Source organism: Phycodurus eques, chromosome 11, assembly GCF_024500275.1.
Source record: "Phycodurus eques isolate BA_2022a chromosome 11, UOR_Pequ_1.1, whole genome shotgun sequence".
In the NCBI taxonomy this organism is placed as follows: domain Eukaryota; kingdom Metazoa; phylum Chordata; class Actinopteri; order Syngnathiformes; family Syngnathidae; genus Phycodurus; species Phycodurus eques.
The window spans coordinates 27,501,628-27,527,227 of record NC_084535.1 but is presented as its reverse complement, the minus strand read 5'-3'; the positions used below and the strand labels follow the sequence as shown (position 1 = coordinate 27,527,227).

General features: G+C 39.4%; 1 protein-coding gene across 1 annotated transcript in view; it reads left to right on the top strand.

Annotated features, from left to right (window-relative positions):
• The first annotated feature begins 16,450 nt into the window (after positions 1–16,450).
• Positions 16,451–25,600, top strand: part of col13a1 (collagen, type XIII, alpha 1) — a 60,020-nt gene continuing 50,870 nt past the window's right edge. Inside the window, exon 1 of the mRNA XM_061690089.1 lies at positions 16,451–16,465. Within this exon, the coding sequence (XP_061546073.1) occupies positions 16,463–16,465 (3 nt within the window). The 5' untranslated portion in view covers positions 16,451–16,462. The remainder of the gene's footprint in view (positions 16,466–25,600) is intronic.

Here is a 25,600-nt window from a genome sequence, read left to right as displayed (position 1 = left end):
GAGTCACGTTTCTAAATGTACAGTGTTTGTGTAAATGTACAGCACGGTGCTTTAAAAAAGGAGTTTGCATTTCAAATAGCCCCAATGAGCGTGGCTTACCAATAAGAGGGCATTTGTAGGATTGGAAAGTGGCATAGTAACCAAACAACACTTTGCATCGCATTATTGTTTTAAGAATCGACCTTATTAGTCTGATCATCATTGATAATCACAGACTTCATAAAATTATTACTATTTTAAGTTAGCCCATTTACTTCATAAAACCTGAAGCATGTTATTGTTATTTACTTTTGTACTAGGGCCGATTATGGAAAAAATAAGAATCATGATTAGTTTGATTGATATGAAAATCCATTTTCTGTACCGCTTTTCAATCATGACGAATAAACACAGTTATTCGTTGATTTCAAAACTTTGTCTTTATTCATCTACAAAAACCGAACTTGAAATAAAACTGAAAAGAACAACCAGAAAATAAATTAGGAACCAGTAAAATAACGATACACTTGAATAATTGTAATAAAAAAAAAAATAAAAAAAATCAATAAAAATACTGTTGCTGCTCTTCTTGGGGCAGTGAGGTGCATGCATGGAGATACACACCTGAAGATAAAAAGAGTCCAACAAGCAAGTCATTTTTCACAGAAGATTCTGTCTGTGAGTATTGCCCGTATGTGTTACTACAGCATTTGTGTGTGAATATTTGTTATTTGAAGGCAAATCCCTCCTGTAACGGCTAATACTCATTTTTGCTATCCCGTCAAAGGGGTTGTGCATTGAGTAAAAGCTGCCCAAGTTTCCAAAACTACGTGTCGTATTTAAATATAAGGTGTGTCTAATTATTTGTGTTGCGTGATTGGTTTTACAGTAAACCTCGACTTGGGTGTGAATATACGGTTTAAAGCACGCTCGGGAAGGGGCAGGATAGAACAATTTAATGGCCGTTTGTCCCTGAAAAGGCCTGAAATGCATTTGGCGGATCTTCGGTTGCTGCATCCTCCCGTCAAGCGCTCACTTTCAACTCCCGCCTCAGACATCCACCACCCCACCCACAATTTCAGAGGAATTGTTCCAAAACCCACCGGATACGTTGGAGTCAATCTTGATGATTTTACAAGCTGGAGCAGATGAATTGCAAATGCTGTCTCTCTGTTTCCACAGCTCTCTCATTGACTTCCCATAATTCTGCTACTTCCTTTTGTTGATGACATCGCGCAAAGGAAGTTCAATCTGGATGACATACAGCTTTTCGGCATAGAAGACTTTTGAAGGTTATTTAACAGTGCAGGGGCCCCTCTTGGATTACAGTGTGGGAGGTGGGTGCATCCTAGCCAAAGAAGCCAAGAAGAAGTATTTTCCATTGGGTCTGTTGTTGTGACAGCCTTTTAATCTTTTTTTTTTTGGGTTGTTCCCCACCGTGAGGATTTCCATATACTGTCGTTCCTCTCTTTGTCTTTTAGACTCTCACTCTTACTCTGACACTTATATGTTTTCCTTTTTTCTTCTCTCTATGTAACCCTAACCTCTGATAGTTTTCGGTCACTGAGTTCTGTACCTATAAAGCAAAAGACCTTTTTGTGTTCTGCTAATCCCTCCGAGACAGTTCACAACGTATAAAAGAAAAACCTGACAAACTCAATGTGGATGAATGCAACCCAACCATTAAGTCAATTAAAGAGTAGCCCGGGCTACAGGCTCAAAGGCCTTGCAAAAAAGCGCTGACTTGGTATTTGTAGTGGTTAGGTGAATTAGTGAGTCAGGAAAATGTACCTCAGCATCCTGTGACACTTACGGTTTGGCCAAATTATTTAATCATGGTTAAGACTATTGGTTTTCCGACCTCTGAGGAAGTCGTTGCTGTATGAGAACTAAAGTTATACAATGGAGTTGGGGGTCAGGTGGAGGGGAATTGGGGGGTGTGGGGTGAACATAGATATAAATTATGTAACACCAAAGCAATAGCTAAGACTTAACAGACGTTTAGGGACAGGTTCTTTAGTATTTGATTGGTTTTCTTTTGCTATATTATGGGTTGGACTTCTGCTTAATAATGTGGAATGCTCATTTGGCAGGTGTATAGTAAAACTGAAATCAGATGCAGATGCTCTTTTATATATCTTGTCTCAAGAATCATTTGCCAACGAACAGGTCTCTTCCTTAAACGTTGGATAATATTCCTTAAAGTTTGAAGGAGATTAACAGAGAAATTTGACAGCACTGATAACAATGCGACAAAGCGCATGGAGACTACCATGAGAGAATTTGCAGTTCAAGGTCCCACTCATTACCATGGATCATATAAGGAAGCTCTGTCCAGGCTAAAATGGAGCTGTTTTTTTTTTTTTTATCAATGCCTTTCCTCCTCGTGCGAATGATTTTAGAGAATAATGACTTAGTCAGACTAATAGTGCCTTTTCTGGCAAAGTTACAATGTCATCTTTGAAGGCATCGACTGAGAATTTTACATTTAGCAGCAATGAGCTTTGTGGTCTGAACCGTGTTGGGGGAAAAAAAATCAGTAACAAGGATTTGTAATCTTGAGAAACACTGCGATGTGTTTATTTTAGTAGTAGTGATGAAACAGTTTACCGATAAATGTTATGTTAAGAAGAAATGGTACTTTCGGTCCGTTACAATAGTCTACATCGCTCGCTACTTTCATTGATCAATAATTGCGTACAGTCTATTTTTAGACTTTGGTTTTCGACTCCGGCATTGGGCGCCATAGCTCCAGTCCACAGTGATTACCACGGTGATGTTTGACTCAATTTCACCAATCGAACACAAGGTCACATGTCCACACACAAAGTCTTCTATTCGGCTTCGCGGGCCAATCAAACTGAGTCGTGACAGCCGCGCGCGACTCGTGCTTACATTAAAGACTACGAAAATCAACAGCCGTAACATGCAGCGTAGTTTTGTCATTGCCCAAACTTGGTTGTTTCAGCCCACTTCTAACTTGAGAAAACACCTTGGAGTAAATTGCTGATGTTTTTGCTGTTGTTTTGCCTCTGCATTTGGCAACAATGGCCCTATTTTTGGGTAAAACACACCTCTTCTGGTGTACTCGCTGTCTCTCTTCCTTTCTCTATCTCGCTCTCTTTTTCACACACACCATCAATATGTCATTTTAGTGGATAAAGCAAATGATGTTTCTGTAAGGCCCTATGCATGTGTTGTTGTTTTTCCACTTAAGAATTGAAATGGTGGCAGGTGGGTGTGGACTCTGATTGAACATGAGTTTGAATGTGATCTGTTACTTCCGACCACAGCCTCATTCCAGATTTATGTTTATTTATTTTATTTAAAGTTTATTTAAATAGGTAAAAGACCAGTTAAAACAGAACATCTCTTTTGCGATGGTGACAAGTTAAATATCAAGTCCAAGTCAATCCAAAAAAAAAAAATTATTATTTCAGTTGTTTATTTTCACCTTCTCTCCTCCAAAAGGTTAAAAAATAAATTAGTTGTGTTGTAACAATTCTAGGACACATTAATGGGGGAAAAAGTTTTAAAATGACCAAAAACCTGGCATTGGAAGAGGGGTGTGTATACTTTTGATATCCACTGTAGCCTTGCTCCTGTTTTTTTAATCTGACAGTATTGTGCTGTTTCACAAGCAGAAACAATATAGTATCCTCTAAGACAATTTCTTGTAGCTGAATTTGCCTTAATTTGCTATTTTACAAAGATTTGATTTCATACATTTTATTTATGATGTTTCAGATTAAGTGACATTGTTCAGCAATATCTGAATTTACATGTTCATATTTTGGGTTATTTTTTTTATTTGACATTCATGTTCTTATTTAAAAATTCATCAGAGGTTACTCACTAGTTACTCAGTACTTTAGTTTTTTCACTGAGTACTTTATTACTCTTACTCAAGTAATTATTTGGAAGACGACTTTTTTTTTTTTTTTTTTTTTTTTTTACTTGAGTCATATCATTCTAAAGTAACTTCGCTCTTACTTGAGTACAATATTTGGCTACTCTACCAAACTCTGGTTATCGCAGTATAGACGGGGGCATCATGCCCAGAATATGCCCCACCGCAACATGACCAGGCTATGTAGATGTAACAATATGATCATTCCAAATATGTATCACATTTGTACAAAAAAAAAAGAAAGACCATTTGTTAGGGTAAAATTTAAGGCTAGGGTTGAGGTTAAGGCGGTTTAGGATGGGTTAAGGGTTAGGATTTGGGTGGGTTACGGTTAGTGGGATTCATAACAATGCCACACTTAATGCCTAGATCAGACGACAGGATTTTAGCCCCGATATTGGACTACCACTATTCAATATATCACTGTCACCTTAGTCATTTTAAGTACATTTTGAGTTGTGATGAATGCATGAAAATTCACTCCGGGTGTTGCGTACATTTGATTGCTTTTACATTTCTTGTTTTCCAAACAACACATGTTGCGATGCATTTGGTGCATGTGCAGTATCTGTGGTGGATTTTGTTTTTCATTTTTTTTCCCACAGCACCGTAACTGATAAACACGTTTCAATCATCGTGACATGAAATTTTCACACGGTTTCATCTTTCAATCATGCAACCTTGACTGCTGTTTAAATGAAAATCCTTCGTATTCACTTGAAAATGCGAGCAATAACCCGTGTTTAATTAAGAGCTGCCTGTAATGACAGCACAAAGGAGGCAAGATTTTGGATGCTGGCGTGCAAGATTTGGTTTCCATTTCCGGACACATCCAAGTGGTGCCCTTACATCAGTGGAAACAACAGGTGTCAGCAATAGTTAGACAGCATTAATCCTAGGAGAGGGCAAACTTAGCATTCATGATATGAGTGCAGGCAAACAACATCCTCCAGTGTTGTGTGTTTATGGCTTTGCATTTTGTTTCATGTTGTGCCCACTGCTTGTTGCACACAAAGCTATTCATCAGGCGCCACGTTGTGTTCTATATTTGAACCATGTTGACTTAGGCCTCCCAACGTGCCTTTGGATCAAGATTCTCTTAGTTTAGTCTCCTGAGTGAACAGCTCCAGCCAACAGGATGTGAAGGCAGGCCCAGAATGTAGCAGGAATCTTGCGTTGATGTTTGTTTTTACCTGTCTTGCATTCAGAGAGAGCTGCAGCTTAACTTTTGTTCATCTATTAACTTTAGGATTGACTGAACAACCCTCCCCACTCCGAACTGGAGCTGAAATATCTCCCCACACAGCTTAAAAAGTGCAACATCGGCGCAATGCCGAAGGTTGCAACAGCAGTTCCTCAACCATTCGGCAGAGCCGCTGACGTTGAACACAATGCGTTACGGGGATGCCGGTTGCCATATTTGGCCAAGCACATCATTTCATGTGGTCCGTGAACGCAAATCATTTGCAACAAACTTTATGATTCGCGCTAAAGATCTGTACCAAAATTGAAAATTGTCAAATGTCATTGTATTTGCTCCCGATGTAGTAGCATCGCTGCAGTTACCAATACCCTTGACTCATACATTTCGGAAATCTATCGAGGAGAGAGATTTGACTGAGATGGTGTCTGTCACGCGCGCACACTGCACAGACTTTATTGAACTCAGCTCACAAGTGATCAACAATACAGTAACAGTCGCGTCTTAGAAATCTTAGAAGTCTTATTTATCAATAACAAGCTCCACATTGGTCAGATCCAACTCCTGTATCTAACTAGCTAAATGACGGAGGCACGACCTGCAACAGCTGTTCTTGCATCGTTCATGTTGGTATCCCACCTTATGTTGTCCTCATATACTGTTGTCACAAATGTCGACACAACACCATCCCGAAATAATGTTCAATCACACCAGTTACTTGCCCGTCTCTCTGATCACCTTGGCTGTAGTGGTCCAGTCTTCTGGAAGCTCGTCCAGTCCACCGAGAGCCTGTCTCACCTCTTCTCGAATAGCCGCACAACACTCTTCCTTTCTCAGCTTCCACCACATTGTTCCGTGCTCTGCCTTTGTCTTCTTAATCTTCCCCAAAATTAAGATGACCTGTCTAGCTTTGGACAAAGCAGTGACTTTCACGATAGACTGTATGTGCACAGTGCACAAAATTGGATGTGAAAAAGTCTTCCAACCTTTGCTCTAGCTGTTGATGACTCTCGGTTAACTTGACATCTCACACAGTTTTTTTCTTTCTCCCACAAACCTTCTTCAGGAATCCAGTCCAAAATGAGTGCATTCATACCCCAGAAAACAAACGGCATCAATTTCTCAGTATGTAATGAATTAACAGTCAAGAGAAATAAATCAAGTATTATGCTGATCCCTATGGAAATGGCTAGTCTGAGTGGACCCTTAGATGAATATGGGCGAAAGATAGATTACTTGCGTCACAATTTATTCTCATGTGATGATGACAAAGTTAGTCAGAAGCATACCGTACATGTTTGCTGCATTCATTTCATACTCACGATGGCAAACTTTTGTGATTTACGCTTCACTTCAGTGACTGAAACCTGACTGAGAATCGTCATTACTTTGGCTAAACCAAAAACAGGAAAAAAATAAATAAAAAGATCTCTTTTCTCTGACTAAATGTATCATTAGCTGACCCAAATTCTAAATGCTGCTTTCTCTCTGTTTCTCTCTTTTTTGCAGGACCTCCAGTAAGTAGACAAGACACCTTGTGTGATCCATGTGGGGTAAAGTAACTGAATATCTCTCCGTTTTGGCTGGGTGCGAAATGGGTGAAGTGGCTTCTCAAACTGCTATTATCATAAGCTTGTTATAAATATTTATCATGTACATTGTCTCATTGCCATTGACCTTTTTTTTTTTTTTTTTTTTTTTTAAATCTTCTTTGATCGTTATGGAGGCAGCTGTTGCCCAGTGAGGAAGATAAACAATCTTTTTTTTTGATGTGCAGAAAGCGATAATGTTTTCCACCAGAGTCAGTGATTGTGTTTACATAGATCAAGAACAAAATTATTTAAAAAAAATATACAGTGATGCCATGACCTACGAGTTTAGTTTGTTCCATGACCTCATGCTCATAACACTATCTCTATTTCAAATAATATTTTAACATTGAAATGAAGCGCAATGCCATTGAATCCATTCCAGACCCCCATGAAAGACCAACAAAAACATTTGTAATATTGTTTATTTTAATAACTAGCAATCTACAGTATTGTACTTTATAACATACTTAAAGAAAATGTAAAGAATCAAACTGTTTGCGCATCATGATTTCATGCTTTAATACATTGTGCGACTCCTTCTGGTGTGGGCACCTTGACCACCGGGTCATATATATTTATGTATATATACGCGAAGAAGACGGTCACAACTGCTCAGTAAACTGCAGTAATATTAGTTGTTGCTTTTTTTTATAGTGGATAAAGAATATGTGCCAGTGAGTATTGTTATACTGTCTACATCGGTGCGCTGTTTGTGTTCAAATAGCCGTTGCTTAAAGGGTAATAACCCTGCAACATCGATGCTAGTTTTGTTAGTCAGTCTATGGCGTTTTGGAATATGTGTTTGCATTTAGCTAGATTTTCATGAGACAATTATACGTGGTTTGGTTAAATACACAATATGTAATTCTCTTTGTTTGATATATAGTCTTCCGATAAACTTCAGGCAGTAAACAGTTCGAAGCAAGCACGTGGCATTTTTTTTTTCGAGGAATTGTTCACCATTGTTGCCAAACGGCTGCTTGTTGTGATTGTTACCTGCCGCAATCGTAACGCAAGTTTTTGTTCGCAACTCAAGACAAAAAAAAAAATAAATCATCTAAGCGAGGGCCGCTAGTCCAAAAAACTAGTGAGTCAGGTCACTTGTATGTTGAGGTGCCACTGTACTTTTCTTTTGTTCTATTTGATGATAGGTATGGGGCGGGAGGAAAAACAATATTGCAGTTGTAAACAATTTTGAATTGAAACAAATCTGTATTACAAAAGCATTGCAAGGGACAAGTGATTCAAGTGACTCCTCGGGGTGGTGGGGGGATGCAAAATAATTTGAATAATATATTTATACAGGGGGGTATCATTAAATATGCCATGGGGGCTGCATGTTGGGTTGCGCCCAGAGTCTAGGAAAGCCCCAAGCTTAGTTTACTTTTATCTGTGCATCCAACAAAAGCCAATGCAGCTCTGCTTACCTTTTTTAATTTGAACATGTTTGCAGACCATGTAGGTCGCCCATAGCATAATCGATATCTCGATCTTCGCCCAACTTAACTGGTCATGTCATGGCCAGAGAAAAAAATTATGTAAATTTGCCTCAATGGTTCGTGAAGTTGATGAGTGGCCAAGGCCCTCCAAAGACCCATTTATTTATGTACAAGTAATTCAAATCATGCATCATGTCATGTAAACCCAGAACCAGCTAAAATAGTAAATATGATGACATTTATCTGGCGTTTGGTCTGTCTTTGGCTGTGGCTCTGAGGAAGGAAGGATCCGTATAGGGTATAAAAAGTTAAGTGTTTCCACGCCAACTCAGGCTTGTGCGTCCTGAACTGATGAGGCCTGAACACAGACGCGCGAGACTTTGTTCTTGATGTGACTGACGTGTGAATTGATTAGTGCTTCATAAGACGCGGGATTCAACACATTTTGCTTAGCTACTTGCTACCGTCGAGTGTAAATGCCATGTGTAGCAGTTCAAATGTCTAGCGATTAGTAAACAATCAAAGTCAAGGGTTCAGTATCGATGAGCTTTGCGTCAGTCGAATCCCTTTTCAAACAGCTGTTCTTTATTTTAGGCATATTATGTTTCGATTATGTGACCAAGGAAGAAACAGAATGTAAGGTGAGGTTTTAAGATCTTAGTAGACATAGATGAGATACATCTTTATTCACACTTAAATGACCTTCTGAAGTTTCAATAGAAGGTTACGATACGGCCGTTCACGCAACTGCAAATGCAGTCGAAGGGAAGAAGGCGGAGGGGAAAAAAAGAACCAAGTTCTGGCAAACAGAAAAATATGCTTGAGCTATGTTGTGGCAGACAACTTTATTTACAGACACACAGTAGAGACAAACAAGTATGGACAAAGCTCATTATGGTATATGGAATAATTGTCCTCTACAATACATGTTGAAAAAAAGCACTGGCGTGTATCACTTTCCTCAGCGAACCATCATTGCCTTCGTAGCTTGTTGGCAATTGTCAAGAGTTCCTGTTTTGACTTCCCTCCAATTAGCCTTACATCCTCCCCTTAAGACCTGTTTGCACAGAAAGCCTTGATTTGTGTTCCGCCGGCAAAGAATAGCCACTTGTCCGCTCACAACGTGGAAACCATCGAAAGCAATTGTATTGCAGCTTCCTTTTTTTGTTGTTTCCAATGGGAGCTACTTTGCTGACGTGGGATGGAGCCACATTAAGAATATATTCAAGTGACCTGGCGTCAGTGAGTTTAGATGAGTCAAGGGCTCGTTGCGCGGGTGGGTGGGGGGGGGGGGGGGGGGGGACGGGGACGGGGGGGGGCATGAGGGCATAAAGAAAAATGGTGCATGCTTTCATCAAAAAAAAACCCTGCGTGATTCTTCTTTGTAGTGAAGCAAAGTGTACTGTTCTTGAATCAGATTTTATAAGAACAAAATACTGGACTGCATGTCAATCTGAGCCAGAATATTTTGGATGGTCATTTTAATATTATGCAGTCCTCTATCGTAGTTATTTTGGTCTGGATATTCTTCAGAATGTTTACTTCATCTGTATGATTCACTCCTCCTTTTTTTGTACCTACCATCATTTTCAGGGTCCTCCTGGACGAGCAGGCTTTCCGGTAACTTGTCTTTTTTTTTTTTTTTTTTTTTTTTAACATTTGTCTTTGTGTGTATTTACATTTGCATGAGTGGGTAGCAATCACTTCAGTGCTGATCTCTTCAGTCACTCTCTGCTCAGTAGCTGTAGATTCTATTTTTCGAAAAATAGATATGGCGACCTGCGCTTACACGCTTTTGCATTGGAAAAAAAGAAAGTGCTCCATCTGGACCTGCAAAATAGAAACTTATATGACTTATTTAAGTTATCCTCTGTGGGAAAACAGTTACCTGGAATTACATAAATGAATTTGAATCTGGAAAATACTCAGATAGTTTCTATTCTTATGAAGTGAATCTAAAAGAGGGACGTCGACGCTGTTGTGCACAAATACCATGCGGCATAAATATAAAGAGCTCTTTTTGAAAACGCGATGAACGCTAAATTAAAATACATTATTGTCATGCCATTCTATTGTGTATTGTCTGTCACGTCAATTTTGCTTGTGTCAAGCAGCAATTTATTCTTTTTTACAAATGTGCGCCAAATTCCAGCTCTACCGCTAAGTGCAATGGGTGTTTTTCGGCGCGCTGCATCATATTGATTTGACCAATCGGTGTTCGGGTATCCTTGTTAACAAGACAACATGAGTCACAGAGCAATGTTTCATTTTGCATCTTAAAAAATAAAGCATTTCAAACGATGGGTACTTTTGGCAGTACGGAGGAACTAGCAATACATCATAAACGTGAGAAAATAAAGAACATTTGACGTCCAGATAGCGGCAGTGGTGGGGTGTGTGTTGATATGGGTTGAATCCAATTCACTCTTAAATATATAAATAACATAATACTGCGCTTTAGCCTCGAATTAGAATTTGTCAAGCTATTGCCCCACTCAATTGTCATTAACCGGTTAATTCCATTCATCCCTCCATTTCCAACACCGCTTATCCTGGCTCGGGCCGCGGGGCTCGCTGGAGCCTATCCCAGCTGAAAAGCGGACTTACACCCTGAAACTGCCAGCCGATCGCAGGGCACATATAGACGCGGACAACCGTGACCCTAATGAGCAGAAGCGGTTACGGAAAAGGAAGGAATTAATAATAGAGGCAGCGAGAATGGGCACTCAACAGTAAATGCTGTGTTTTGGTTGTCGCGCAGACTGGTTACTGGGTTTTCTTGTGGAAATGTCTGTTAATGTGTGCTGCTCCACATATAAAGTGCGATGAGGTAACTTCATAAGTGTACGTAAATGCTGTCAAATGACAACCATGTACGTCCCAATCACATTCCAGTTTCATTTAGGAGGAAGAAAACACACTAGCTTGCCAGCAACGTACCGAAAACACCACCGACAGTTGTTAAGCCGCTATGTGTAGAATATTACACGACCAACGCAGAAGATGGCGGAAGATGGTTGACTTCCTGTGTTTGCCATGCGGAGTGATTGTTTGAACCCAAAACAGCTCCAATTTTGTTTTCTTCATGGCTGGTGTCTACGGACAAATGTGAAATGCACGTATGTCATATAGTTCTATAAATATGACATGATACATGTTAGCAAAGGCGAAACAACATCGATTGTCATCTTTGGTGGCTCTGTGGTGACATCTTGTGTCACCATCTACAGAAGACATTGTAGATGTTTAAGGTTCCAACAGGTGCTTTGTCCCATCTTCCCCATTCTCTCAAGCAAGGAGGGAAGTTCTTTTACCCGTGTTGCCAAATGCGGAAGAATGCTTGCGCATATGAAGGATCGGACAGGACCCAATACCCGCCACGTGTTTTCAGTACTGGTACTTGAAGAGTGACACAGACCGAGCCAGCTTGCGGGGCAGCAGTCTGCGAGTCGGTACGGCACTCGGTGCCTTTTCGACATGTGCGTGACACGGAGAGAAAGACGCGTGCACACACACACACACAGACACACAAAAAAGAAATGGCCACAGAAGAAGAGGCACGGAGTGAAATCTAGAAGTACTTTTGTTCCCACAGCCAAAAGACACGTTTAAACCTGTTTAAACTACTCAGGCTCGAGGAGTGACAGATGAGAAAATGTGACGCATTTAAATAACTTACCAAAGTACCAAGTAATTCATTACTAACACTAATTCAGATCCTAAACGTCACATGCAGAAGGCTGTACTGCGTAGTACCGGGCATGAAAATAATAGATAATACACACGTTAGCAGATTCCACACAAAACGACACCTCTGTGCACGACTGAGCACAATTTTTGACTTTTCCACTGAGGCAAATGATGAAGTGTCCAAACAATACGAGAGCAAACGAAAAAACGCATGCTTGTTTTCCCATTTTTATCATTGCAATCTTTTTTTTTTTTTTTTTTTTTTTTTTCTGAGGTTACCAGTTCCAGTGACTCCTCAGTAATTTAAGTGAGGATGAGATTCCTTCATGGAAAAATTATCGATTACACGTCAGTTGGAAGGAAATGAAATCAGATGTGGACTAAATAAGTATAAGCATGTTTTTTTTTTTTTTTTTTTTTTTTACGTGGAGGTTTGGGATTTGAAAACCAGAAAACCAGAACTTGGCTATTTTGGAATGTTTTTGTTTTTTGTTTTTTTTTTAATCACATAAAGTCCTGCCCGAGCCTATGAAAAGGTTCCAAATCCTTTGTTCATATTCAGACACAGACAAATCCGGGGCCCCCGCCTGTGTGGAGTTTGCATGTTCTCCTCGTGCCTGCATGGGTGTTCTCCGGGTACTCCGGTTTCCTCCCACATCCCCAAAAACATGCGTGCTAGGTTGATCGAAGTCTCCAAATTGACCACGTGAGTGCGAATGGTTGTTTTGTCTAGATGTGCCCTGCGATTGGCTGGCAACCAGTTCATGGCGTACCCTGCCACTCACCCAGTCAGCTGAGCTAGGCGCCAGCCAGCACGCCCGCGACCCTAGTGAGCATAAGCGGTACGGAAAACGGATGGATGAACACACACGGACACACTCGTATACACGTACGTGTGTGGCCCAGCGGTGGTGAATTCCACGACTCCACAAAGTCTGAGCACAATGAGCTGCCATGAGCGTATGTGACAAACCAAGTTTATTTATAGAGCAACTAATCATAACAGACCACTCCCTCCATCTTCTTCTTTTTGCATTTGATGGCATTGTTGTTATGGGCTCGATATATGTAATATTGCATCCTGAGTTAGGTTGTGATTAAAAAACGCTGATTGTGATTAAAAAATAAAATGCTAGTCACTAAGGATATTTGATAACTTATATTTCCTTGCTTTTTAGCGTGGTCTGCTGACAGTGCCTTTTCCCGGGTACATTTCTTGAAAATTTACTAAGGTCATTTGTATCACAAAGCCATATTAAACAATTCGTAGAGTAATTCTCTGTGGATCTTTTTTTTTTTTGGGCAGTCTCATGTTTTTCCCAATGTTATTGATTAAATCTGCACCTTTTGAAAGGGTTTCTAAAAGACCAGTGGTCCCTAACCTTCCTTGCACTGTGGACCAAGATGTGATATAATGAAGTTCATATTTGATTGGTATTCAAAATAAGAACTCAGAATTTATTTAACAGTGCTCTGGATGTTTACCATCCCAAGTAACATGGCAATTGCTTGACTAAATGAATGTAAGATCCTCTGTAGAAACGTACAGTAAGTATTGTATTGTAAACATTCCGTTCATGCATTTGTGTGCAACTCTCGGCCCAAGCGCTACATCTGGGATGGCATTCAAATAGCCTACATCCGGTGTGCGGAAACATTTGATTGATTTCATGGAATTGGCCCACACACACAGTCAGCATAAATTAACAGTTAACATAAGGTTTCCTTGCTATTCTCAGAGACAATGACTTTTTATTTGACAAACATGTATGTGCTTCCCATTTATGTACAACCCCAATTCCAGTGAAGTTGGGACGTTGTGTTAAACATAAATAAAAACAGAATACAATGATTTGAAAATCATGTTCGACCGAGTGTTCATTGAATACACTAATGCAATAATGTTCAAACTGATAAACTTTATTGTTTTTAGCAAGTAATCATTAACTTAGACTTTTAGGGCTGCAACATGTTCCATTATAGCTGGGACAGGGTCATGTTTAGCACTGTGTTACATCACCTTTTCTTTTAACAACATTCAATAAACGTTTGGGAACTGCGGTCGCTAATTGTTGAATCTTTGTAGGTGGATTTCTTTCCCATTCTTGCTTGATGTACACCTTCAGCTGTTCAACAGTCCGGGGTCTCCGTTGTCGTATCTTACGCTTCATAATTCGCCACACTTTTTCAATCGGAGACAGGTCTGGACTGCAGGCAAGCCAGTCTGGTACTACTATTTTACTACGAAGCCACACCTTTTGTAACACGTGCAGAATGTGGTTTGGCATTGTCTTGCTGAAATAAGCAGGGGCGTCCATGAAATGACGTTGCTTGGATGGCAGCATATGTTTCTCCAACACCTGTATGTACCTTTCAGCATTAATGGTGCCTTCACAGATGTGTAAGTTTACCCATGCCATTGGCACTAACACAGCCCCGTACCATCACAGATGCTGGCTTTTGAACTTTGCTAACTAGCATAAATACTGGTTGATGACATGATGGTTTGAACAAAATTTGAGTTTGGGTTCAAACCATCATCTTATCAACCCATAGTTATTCTACCTGTATGGGACCAGAAAAAACACCACCATTACGCCACGCCAACATGATAACTGTCACTAGAGCAAAGCATGCTGCCGAATGCCTCCTCCTCCAATTCCATAAAACACCACACTATCTTTTTTAATAGTGTGATGTGACATGCTGATGACACACGAACCACAAATCCCATGATGCAGCGCAACAGCTGACTTACCGGACGATAGATGACCAACAAGCATTCCATAGCTGCGTCTACGCTGTGTATCTTTGGTCGCACCTATTTGTGTGAGCAGCTGTCCTCTGTGACGAATACTGGAGTGCCGGAGGGAGATGACGCTGGACTCCCTGACATGACTCGTCAAATGTTTTAAATACCCCATCATAATCACCAAACAGACGTTCTCTACGAGTCATTTTGAGACAAAACATGGTCCAGGCTTTATGTTATAACCCCAACCTCTCCAAATGTTATATATGATATATATACTGTAGTTTTTTTGTTTTTTTTTGTGATGGCCTCTATGGGCAATAAAAGCAGTATTACGTTATGAGCATAACTGTCAATATGCTGTTCATATACATACAAAAAAATCAAAGTGGAAAATGTGACACGAGGTAATTAGAGCCTTGAATATGTCAATAAGTCATAACAACGTAGATTTGTACGCATGATCATTTTTGTAAAAATATTTAATTTTTTTCGGAGAAGAGGGGTAAATTATATCATTTCAACACATTTTTAATCATGTGCAACCGATGTAAATGTTCAAATGAAGTAAATTCAAAGGGCTCTTTTTTATGTGCGTGTGCTGGAGTCACGAAGCCATTGGGAGGGCAATAGGCGGCATAAATGATCAATTAATAGGTGTCCTCACAAATATCAGTGGTTCATTAAATACACTGGTTAACAAATGAATTCTGAGTCCTTACCTCAATTGCATTGTTGAAATCAAATGTTGCCGGGCATGAATTTTTCATCAGTGCGAATTGTTCATGTGTCTCTGATGTGCAGATTTATGAGAACAGTTTCACCTCCAAAAGATTTTTCCTTTCAGTTCAAAGGGCGTGGCTTGAATTTATGCCATTGTCACGGGGGAAGCATTATAACACATCAGGTATACAGTATATGGAAAAATAGGATTTATAATGGGAGTCAAAGAGTTAAAATATTCAAATTTTGACTCCTGCATATGCTCAATTAGCAGCTCCTATGTCTAAAAATTTAGAAATTGCATCATGGTGCCATTTTGAAGTATAAAATAATATAATATATAATAATAATATAAAAGAAAATGCTATAATGCTATATTTTAATTGCTCTGAGGGCAGCACAGCGATGTAATAGTTAGTACATCTGCCTCGGATTTGAGAGGTTCTGGGTTCATTTAATTATTTGACTTAAAGACTTGAAATTGCCCATAGAACTGAATATGAGTGTGAATGTTTTGTTTTTTGTTTTGTTTTTTGTCTATATGTAGCCCGCCTGCACTATAGAAAGTGAATGGATGGGTGAAAGTATTCTGAGAAAAATATTTTGTTTTTCCAGACCTGAAGATTTTGTGAATATTTAATTTACCGTGACAGTCTGAATATTCAACCAAAGTTATGAAAGTATGTACACAAAGAATGGTATGGCAAGATTGAGAACTTTGAAATTAGTCTTTTATTTTTGTTTGGAATAGTAGCCCTTCGTTAAGCAATGATACTGTAAATGCAATGTGAACTGATTTTTTTTTTTTTTTCACTCTTGAGAATGTGCTGACTGCTTTTCACCACCAGCATTGATGCAGCATGGCTACTTGACAATGCAACCTTAATGCAAATTATGTCGATTAGTCTTTGAAATGATTTCATGGCATCGGGACTAATGCAAACTCAAAAAGTACTAATACAAAGTATGTAAACATTACTATTTTTACTAATTTAGGTCTGGAATACCCAATGTCCGTACGAGGCCTAAAAAAGATTATGAGTTGGCAAGTCCAAATGTCAAGTTATCTCTGAGACAGTCTACGTCTGTGTTCACTCTAATTTTGATATTGAACCATGTTCCTTCTTAATTTGCATTGGTCAGGGTGACAAAGGAAGTATGGGGATTCCTGGAAGAATGGTGAGTTATTTTAGTTATTTTTAGTACAGCGATTAAAATCAATCAAATAAGGCTGTGCTTCATTTGCAGTCGTACGTTACATGACAGTAACTACGCTATGACCTATGCAAAGATTTGTGGCAGTCAGGGGGTAATATATTCCTATGTTCCAGCAGTCTCTGCATTCCAATTGAAATTTGCTGTTCTTTAAATACAGTATGGTGCACGACTGGTGAGCACATCTGCCTCACAGTTCTGAGGGCGCAGGTTCAAATCTGGCCTCGCCTGAATGGAGTTTGCATGTTCTCCCCGTGCCTGGGTGGGTTTTCTCCGGGTACTCCGGTTTCCTCCCACATCCCAAAAACATGCACAGTAGGTTAACTGAAGACTCTAAATTGTCCTTAGGTGCGAATGTGAGTGTGAACGGTTCTTTGTTTCAATGTGTCCTGCGATTGGCTGGCAACCAGTTCAGGGTGTACCCCGCCTCCCGCCCGCCGTTAGCTGGGATAGGTTCCGGCTACCCGCGAACCTAGTGAGGATAAGCAGTGTAGAAAATGGATGGATAAATACAGTATGTGAAACAATTACAGTAAAATCCATTCATTCTAGTTCAAAGTTGCCTGGATTTCTTTGTGTGAAGTGTACAGTAACAGAAAGATCTATACTGACATCTCTCTCAATTAGCTGTACGGTTTGTGGCTCAGCCTTTCTTGACTCATGTAAAGCCCTGTCGTCTGTTAATAAACCGAATCTGAATCAGATGAAAGTGTGACTCACGTAAAAAACGTGAGGCGCGAAATGAGTTAAGGAGGTTTTCGGGAACATTTTGAAAAACCCTTTAAACGGCCAACGTAGTTTAAAGCCGCCAGAACAGCATTGAATTACGATATAATACGCTATGGGCCTGATTTACTAAGATCCCAAAAAGCAGGTGCTAAATTGCGTGTTCACTCTCACACATTATATGCACTGTTAGTGGGCGCATTGCGCGTGATCTACAAAGATTGAGGTGCAATTGGCACCAGGTATAAAAGTGGCGGAGGCCGCTCTATTTTTGCACTTTAGTTAGCTCCGATCGCTTTCACCATGAAAAATTTGCGTGAGCACTACCAAGCGTAAAAGGAAGTTTGAAGTGATGGAATTGTAAATCTTAGTGGAAGGGTCAAACTAACGCTGGCTATTTCGCCACGGTGTTTGTCATAACCCATTTTGAATCTGCCCACATTGCATTTAGAACTTGGAATAGCACACCCGAAAAACTGCCCAGCACCAAATGTCACAGTCACAAATGACCCAGACGCAAGGATATGTAGAGTTGAAAGGAGATTTGTCAAACTGTATGTGAATTTATATTAAATGTGTTACATGGGTTTATAGAGAAGGAGTAATACGTATAGACACTTTCCAAAAGAATTTGAATATCATGGAAAAGTTTCTTTATTTCCAGAATTCCATTCAGAAAGTTAAACTTTCATAGATTATAGATTCAGGGCCCACAATTTAAGCAATTTGAAGTATTTATTTGTTTGTTTTTACATCATTCGAGTTTCCAGCTCATAAAACGCATGAAATGATGAATTCAAAAAATTAGAATAGTGCAAAGAAATCATCCCAAATTTCACAGGCCATAAATGTTTTCAAGTGAGTTTCACACACTGATCATCTACTAAACTCAAAGCACCTGTACAGGTTTCTCCGGGTGTCATTAAATTGTTTAGTTTGGTTCAATTGTCTCAGTTGGGTTCAATATGGGGAAGACTGTAGCCTTGACCACTGGCCAGAAGACCATCATTGATACCCTCCATAGGATGGGTAAGCCACAAAAGATCATAGCTAAGGAGGGTCTGTTCACAGAGCGCTGTGTCCAAGGATATCAATGGAAAGTTTAGTGTAAGGACAAAATGTGGCAGGAGAAGATGCACCAGCAAAAGAGAGGACCGTGGGCTTCAGCGGATTATCAAGCGGACAAGATTCAAGAATCTAGCAGAGATCCAGAAAGAGTGGAAATAGTCGGGAGTCACAGCTTCAAAAACCACCACATACAGACGCATCCGGGAGATGGGCTACAACTGTCGAGTTCCTCGGGTCAAGCCACTTCTGAGCCTGAGAAGGCTGAGAAGGCCCAGAAGTGGCCAAGGCCAAGGAGAAGAAGGATTGGACTGTTGGCCAGTGGTCCATGGTCCTCATTTCCGATGAAAGTAAAGTGTGCCTTTCATTCAGGAATCAAGGTCCAAGGGTTTGGAGGAAGAAAGGATAACAAACAGAACCCAAGCCACTTGACGTCCAGTGTGAAATGTCCACAATCAGTCATGATTTGAGGTGCAATGATCAATGCAGGCAGTGTAATCTGTAGATTATCAGCAGAAGGAATCATTATGAAGAATCATCATAAAATGCAGATTACATCTTTCAGCAGGACCTGGCCCCTACCCTTACCGCCAGAAGCACCAAAACCTGGTTTGATGCCCATGCCATCACACTGTTTGACTGGCCAGCCAAGTCGTCGGATCTAAACCCCATTGAGAATCGATGGGGTATTATCAAGAGGAAAATGAGGGGCACCAGACCCAAAAACAAAGAAGAACTGACAGGAAGCATCAAGAAAATCTGGGCTTCCATAACTCCCTGGTTACAATGCCACGGCGCATCAAGGCAGTGATTAAAGCAAAGGGTTTCCCAACCAAGTATTGAAGATGAACATATCGTTTTGAAAGTATCACATTTTGATTGATTTAATGTGACCCTAATTCCTTTCATTTTTTTTCCTACAAAAACTGAGAAATGGTGATTTCTTCAAAGTATTCAAATTTTTGGAATTCCTGATTTTGTGGGTTTGATGAGCTGGAAACCCAAATTATGTAAACATAAACAAATAAATACTTGAAATTGTTTAAATTATAGGACCTGAATCTATAATCTATGATAGTTTCACATTTTGAATGGAATTATGGAAATAAATATTTTTTTCCAAAGGGTCTGTACACTCTGGAACTGGAACAATGAGGCCAATTTCTGTATTTTGATGGCGACTGAAAACATTTGGGTTTGACAAGAAAAGATGAATACAAGACATTAGATCAACATTTCAGATTTTATGTCCAGGTATTTACATCTGTATCTGCAACGCCGCATTTTTAGTCGGGCAAAAGTTTGAACTGATCGTCTTCAAATGGAGGGAAGTGAATATGATTTCATGTTTTGTTGCCAATCCTTTTGCTTGCATCAAGTCTGTGACTTATTTACAGTTGCAAACTTTTGCATTGCCTTTTTAGGAGTTTTTCTTTGCAGCCTCTTTCAGTTATTTGCTTTGGTGGGATTCTTCCTTTCGTCTCCTCTTTAGCATGTAAAATGAAGCCATGACATTACGTCCACTGAGGTTCACAGATGAGCTTGAGTTCGGGATCATGAGCAGATTCTTTCCTTCGTGTAGCTTCAGCTTTTCCGTGACTTTTTTTTTTTTTTCTTTCTCATCAGTCCCTAAAGTCTCTCACAGATCTTTTTAGGCTCTTCTCTGTACTTTTTGGTAATTCCATTCTGGGGAACAAAAGACACCTGTCTGTGTCGTGTTTCAATACGTTTACACACATTAAAAAGAGGTTGTTTCAAACAAAAGGTTCTATCTTCTAAATTGTATATCCGATCCAGGTATAAGTACCTAGACATCAAACCAGAACGTTTTGGTCCCTTTTCTCATATTCATGTTTTGATGTCAAACCCAAATGTTTTCAATCTACAGCTAATCCAAAAAAAAAAAAAAAAAAAAAAAAGCATTCCACTACATTGGAGGTTTTTTTTATTTCGAGTATTGTTGTACATTTTCAAAACATATGTGCAATTTAAGAATGAGACATTACTTGGTCGCAAGCACCTCTATCGATATCAAGACATGCCACGGACGAGTCGTGTCGTGTCGGACAAACGAGGCTCGGTCCTCTTGGTTCCTGTTGCAACATGATGAGTTTACTAATCTTCAAAAGTTGTTGCGTTGTACATTAAACCATAAAAGGAAATATCTCTCAGAAGCAGGGATACAGGATATTGTTTTGTACGAGTACAACAGATGGATTTGTACAGATATCACAGAAAAGTTGAGCATTTTACTCTGTGCTAACGTAAAGGTTGACCGTTAGCTATGTCTTATAAACAACCTTAAAACTACTCCATTGGTGTTGTTATATAGTACCGCATTTTAAGAAGTAACATGTACAATCTGTGAATCAAATCTGAATTATTATTTATTATTATTATTCATTACAAATCTAGTACGGTATGTCACGTGCTACACTCATTTTGACACGACTGACAAGATTTGGATTATGAAAGCATCCACCAAAGTAAATGTGACTGCTGCAGCGAGTTTGGCATAATATTGTCACTCGCGTGGTTTCAATGTGTTTTCAGGTCGCCCAAGTTGTGTAAAGTATATTCACTTTGATGTTATGTTGTAGAAGTCATAATTTTGAAAATGTGTTTACATTAAATAGCTTTATAGAAATAAAGTGTGTCATATTGATGTGAATCTGTTTTCCATCTTGTTAAATCATTGTTGGTTATTATTGTGAGAAATCGTTCACAGGATCAGTGTCTTTTTCACATACGTGAATTATGAATACCAGTGGAGATCAAACTGGTAGCCTTTAGCATTAATCAGTATCCAACAAGTAGCGCGCAATTTGAAAATTTGAAAAAAATTTGAAAAAAAAACAAATCTAAGTTTGGAAGTACTGTAGTTTCCAAATACACTAAGTGCTCATTTTGTCATATGATTCTCTGGACATTTTCCATTTTTCTTAAATGATTCTTGAGTTCAATGATTCAAAGCATATTGGAAGCTTTCAGCACTTTTAGGGGAGTCCAAATGCTGAATCCCCCCCCCCCCCCAAATAGCTTTTTCTTCCATTACTAGTCCTATTTTCTTTTTTTTGTGCATGCCCCAAACCCTGTCCATGTCTCTAACACTGGTTCCTCTCTCTTCTGTGTCTCTCTTCACACCTTTTTTTGCATGTGACTGCTGTGTTTGATCCCAGGGCTTTAAAGGACTAGCAGGGGAGAAGGTAAGTTTAGACCACTAGATATTTTTGTGGCTGTCAAATTTTCATGTCATTTGCTCGCTTGATTTAACCTCTTGCCGTCTGCTGCAGGTTCAGCTTTCTCTACTGTCTCTCGTTAGCAAAATCTTAAAAAGTTAAAATAATGAAAGATAGTTGTTGGGTTTTTTTTTTGTTTTTGTTTTTTTTTGCATTATTGGACATGCTGCGATTGGCTGGCGACCAGTTCAGTGTACCTCACCTTTCATCCAAAATCAACTGGGCTCGGCTCCAGCTCAATCTCGTGAGGCTATGTGGTAAACAATGATTATTATTTTTTTAATGGATTATTACAGCAGTCCCCACCCAACATTTTGTGCCCAACAGACTATTTTCATATCAAACAATATTTTGACGGACAACAGAAAAACCAAATGATTGAGAATACTACTCACCATTACGGTAAAACATTTTTTTTAATTTATATATATATATATATATATATATATATATATTTATATATATATATATATATATATATATATATATATATATATATATATATATATATATATATATTATTATTTTAGTTTTTGGGGGAGGGGGGAGTATGGGGCAAAAAAAATTTTACATGCCCCGCAAAAACTCAAAATCTTTTTATATCCAGTCAAAACTAATTTAAATTAGATGCAAAAATAAAATATTACCAGTGCAGTATATATATAAAAAATATGTATTCCCCTGGCAAACGTTTTGTCTTCTTATTTCAAGTAAAAATGAGCTTGAAACAAATTAAAATTGTTTAAAAACAAGGTGATGAGCGGCACGGTGCATGACTGGTAAGGAGATCTGCCTCAGTTCTGAGGACTGAGATTCAAATCCCGGCCCTCGCCTGTGTGGAGTTTGCATGTTCTCCCCGTGCTTGTGTGGATTTTCTCCGGGCACTTCGGTTTCCTCCCACATCCCAAAAACATGCATGCTGGGTTAATTGACAACTCTAAATTGCCCGTAGGTGTGAATGTGAGTGTGAATGGTTGTTTGTTTATATGTGCCCTGCGATTGGCTGGCAACCAGTTCAGGGTGTACCCCTGCCTCTCGCCCAGAGTCAGCTGGGATAGGCTCCAGCACGCCCGCGACCCTAGTGAGGATAAGCGGTAAAGAAAATGGATGAATGGATAGATGCATGAAGGTGATGAGTCTTATTTTATTTTCGATTTCAGGTTTTTGCAGTTTTGGGAGTTTATTTTCAGTTTTAAGTAAAACACTGGCAGTATCAGGGCGCTTTCATTGCCATAACTACATGTGTGAAATCTAGTTAAATACTTGTTTACGACAGGACACCTTATGAAACAGTGTTTGCAAATTTTTGCTTTTCAATAGATGGAAATACATTATTGTTTTTCAAAAATAAGTCAGCCAGGTGCAGGTGAGCGACTGTAAAAAAACAAAAAAACAAAAAAACATTACATGATGAGTCTGTCTTTGTTTTTGTTTTTTTGTGTAGTTGTTATACTGTACAAACTACATTTCCAACAGTGTTTGTCTATTACTCAAATCAAAAGGTGACCTTATAAACAACTTATTTCTTTTTTAATGGAGCTGGAGACGAGCCAAAAAATGGTCTTAATATTCATTTCCTCTGATATGAAATACTCACATTGTATTCATACTGTTGCAAGAGGTCTGTGGTTTTGTGACAATTAAACCAGACTTTTATAATGTATTGAAAAAAAAGAGAAGACAAGTGGTTTTACGTGTGTAGGCACAGGCACCCGATTGTCCAAATAAAACTTCTTTCAAACTCTGATGATCAATAAAATATTTTTGCACTACTAAAGTGAGTGCACGAGTAATACATAATTGGCCCGACAGAAATGTGACAACAAACTCGAGACAAAAAAAAATTGGCAGCATGTTGGAATGGAATTGTAGGTTAGCTGTTTAAGAAGTTGATTGCAAGAGGGAAGAAGCTGTTGGAATGTCTGCTAGTTCTGGTTTGCATTGATCGGTAGCGCCAACCTGAGGTAAGGAGCTGGTGACCGGAATGTGGAGGGTCTGAGAGGATTTTGCACGCTCTTGTCTTAGTTCTGGCAGCGTGCAAGTCCTCAAGGGTCGGTAGGGGGGTACCGCCAATCTTTTCAGCAGTTTTGATTGTCCGTTGCAGTCGGAGTTTGTCCTTTTTTGTAGCAGCACCAAACCAGACTGTGATGGAAGAACACAGGACTGGCTCGATGACCGCTGTGTAGAACTGCCTCAGCAGCTCCTGTGGCAGGCCGTGCTTCCTCAGAAGACCTAAAGCATTTTTTCCCACTAGCTGGGGCAAGATGTGATGCATGGGGAAAAAAAGCAGACTTGGAGAAAAAACATGACCACACATTATGGATTTTTTTTAAAGCATTATATACCGACATTGGACGGACATTCAGCTTTTTTATATCCATTTTCATTTTAAAGGAAAAAAGATGTGCAGTTTTGTGGACTCATAATTCCATGGGGAGTCGATTGAATCTGATGTACTTGCTCTAAGTGGTTTCTTCTTTTATATGCGATTCTGACTTTGCCTTGTTAATTTCACTCCATACATCAGAGAGTGGAACAGCAATACAAGTAACCTAATCTTTTGTACAGGTGTGCCTGTACAGTACAGCTTCACTGGTCTCAGCTACTGGTAGTTGTGGAAAATTAAAGTGGTCACAGAAAGTTGTTTAGATTTTTCCATCATTACCTTTGCCTTTTGCCTCTAAAGTAAATGTTAGATGTTTACTGAGTACTATAAAGAGATTAACATTTGAGGGATGATAATCAGGCATGACCTTGTAATAGGGTTGCCTTTGGGAGAAAATACAACCCCAATTCCAATGAAGTTGGGACGTTGTGTTAAACATAAATAAACACAGAATACAATGATTTGCAAATCATGTTCAACCTATATTTAATTGAATACACTACAAAGACAAGATATTTATTGTTCAAACTGTTTATCCGTGTAATGTTTTTAGCAAATAATCATTAACTTTGAATTTTATGCCTGCAACATAAAACACTCTTTTACTACAAAGCGGACGCTGTTGTAACACGTGCAAAATGTGGTTTGGCATTGTCTTGCTGAAATAAGCAGAGAGGCGTCCATGACATGACGTTGCTTGGATGGCAGCATATGTTTCTCCAAAACCTGTATCTAACTTTCAGCATCAATGGTGCCTTCACAGATGTGTAAGTTACCCATGCCAATGGTGAGGAGAAGCGATGTGGAAAATTGATGGATGGATGGATGGTTTAACATTATGGTAACAACTTTGGGCAGCAATGTGATTAGCATGTATGCCGTATTGTCAGAAGATCTGGGTTTGATCTCTATTTGAAACGTTTTGTGTTCTCCCTGTACTTGCATGGGTTTCTCCTACATTCCATACACATTCCTGTTTGGTTAAGTGAAGGCTAAAAATTGCCCATAGGTGTAAATGGGAGTGTGAATTATTGTCAGACTTTATGTGCCTTACGATTGACTGGCCACCAGCTCAGGGTGTACTCCACTTCTTGCTCAAAGTCAGATGGGATAGGCTCCAGTGAACAAGCGGTTTAGAAAATGGATGGATCGTAACAGTTTGGGGGGGGATTCCATTTCAGTACAGGTACAGTATGTGTACCTCCATAACCGAAGACAATTCAAAATGTATCTTGATACCCTCTCAGTGATGATACATTTCGAGAAACTCCAGACGCAGTTCAATCCTGTTATGATGATCATGATTTGACAGTATTACAGTATTGTATTTTGTATTGAAAAAGGCATCGCTGGAACTTGTAGACAACTGGGTGGCTGTGGCTCAGTAGGTAGAGCGGGTTGTCCAGTGACGGAAGGGTCCCTGGTTCGAGTACCGACTGCGACTGTCCACATGTTGAAGTGTCCTTGGGCAAGACACTGATCCCTAATTTGCCCCCAGTGGACCTGGCAGCGCTTTGCATAGCAGCAGTTGCCCATTGATGTCTGAATTTATGGGTAAATGTGAGGCTTTGGACACTGTGATAGTGTAGATAAAGTGCTGTGTACCAGTAAGTGCAGACCATTTACAAATCCAAACAGGTGAAAGAAAAATACAATGAAAGTGGCAGTCTTTTAGCTCCAAAG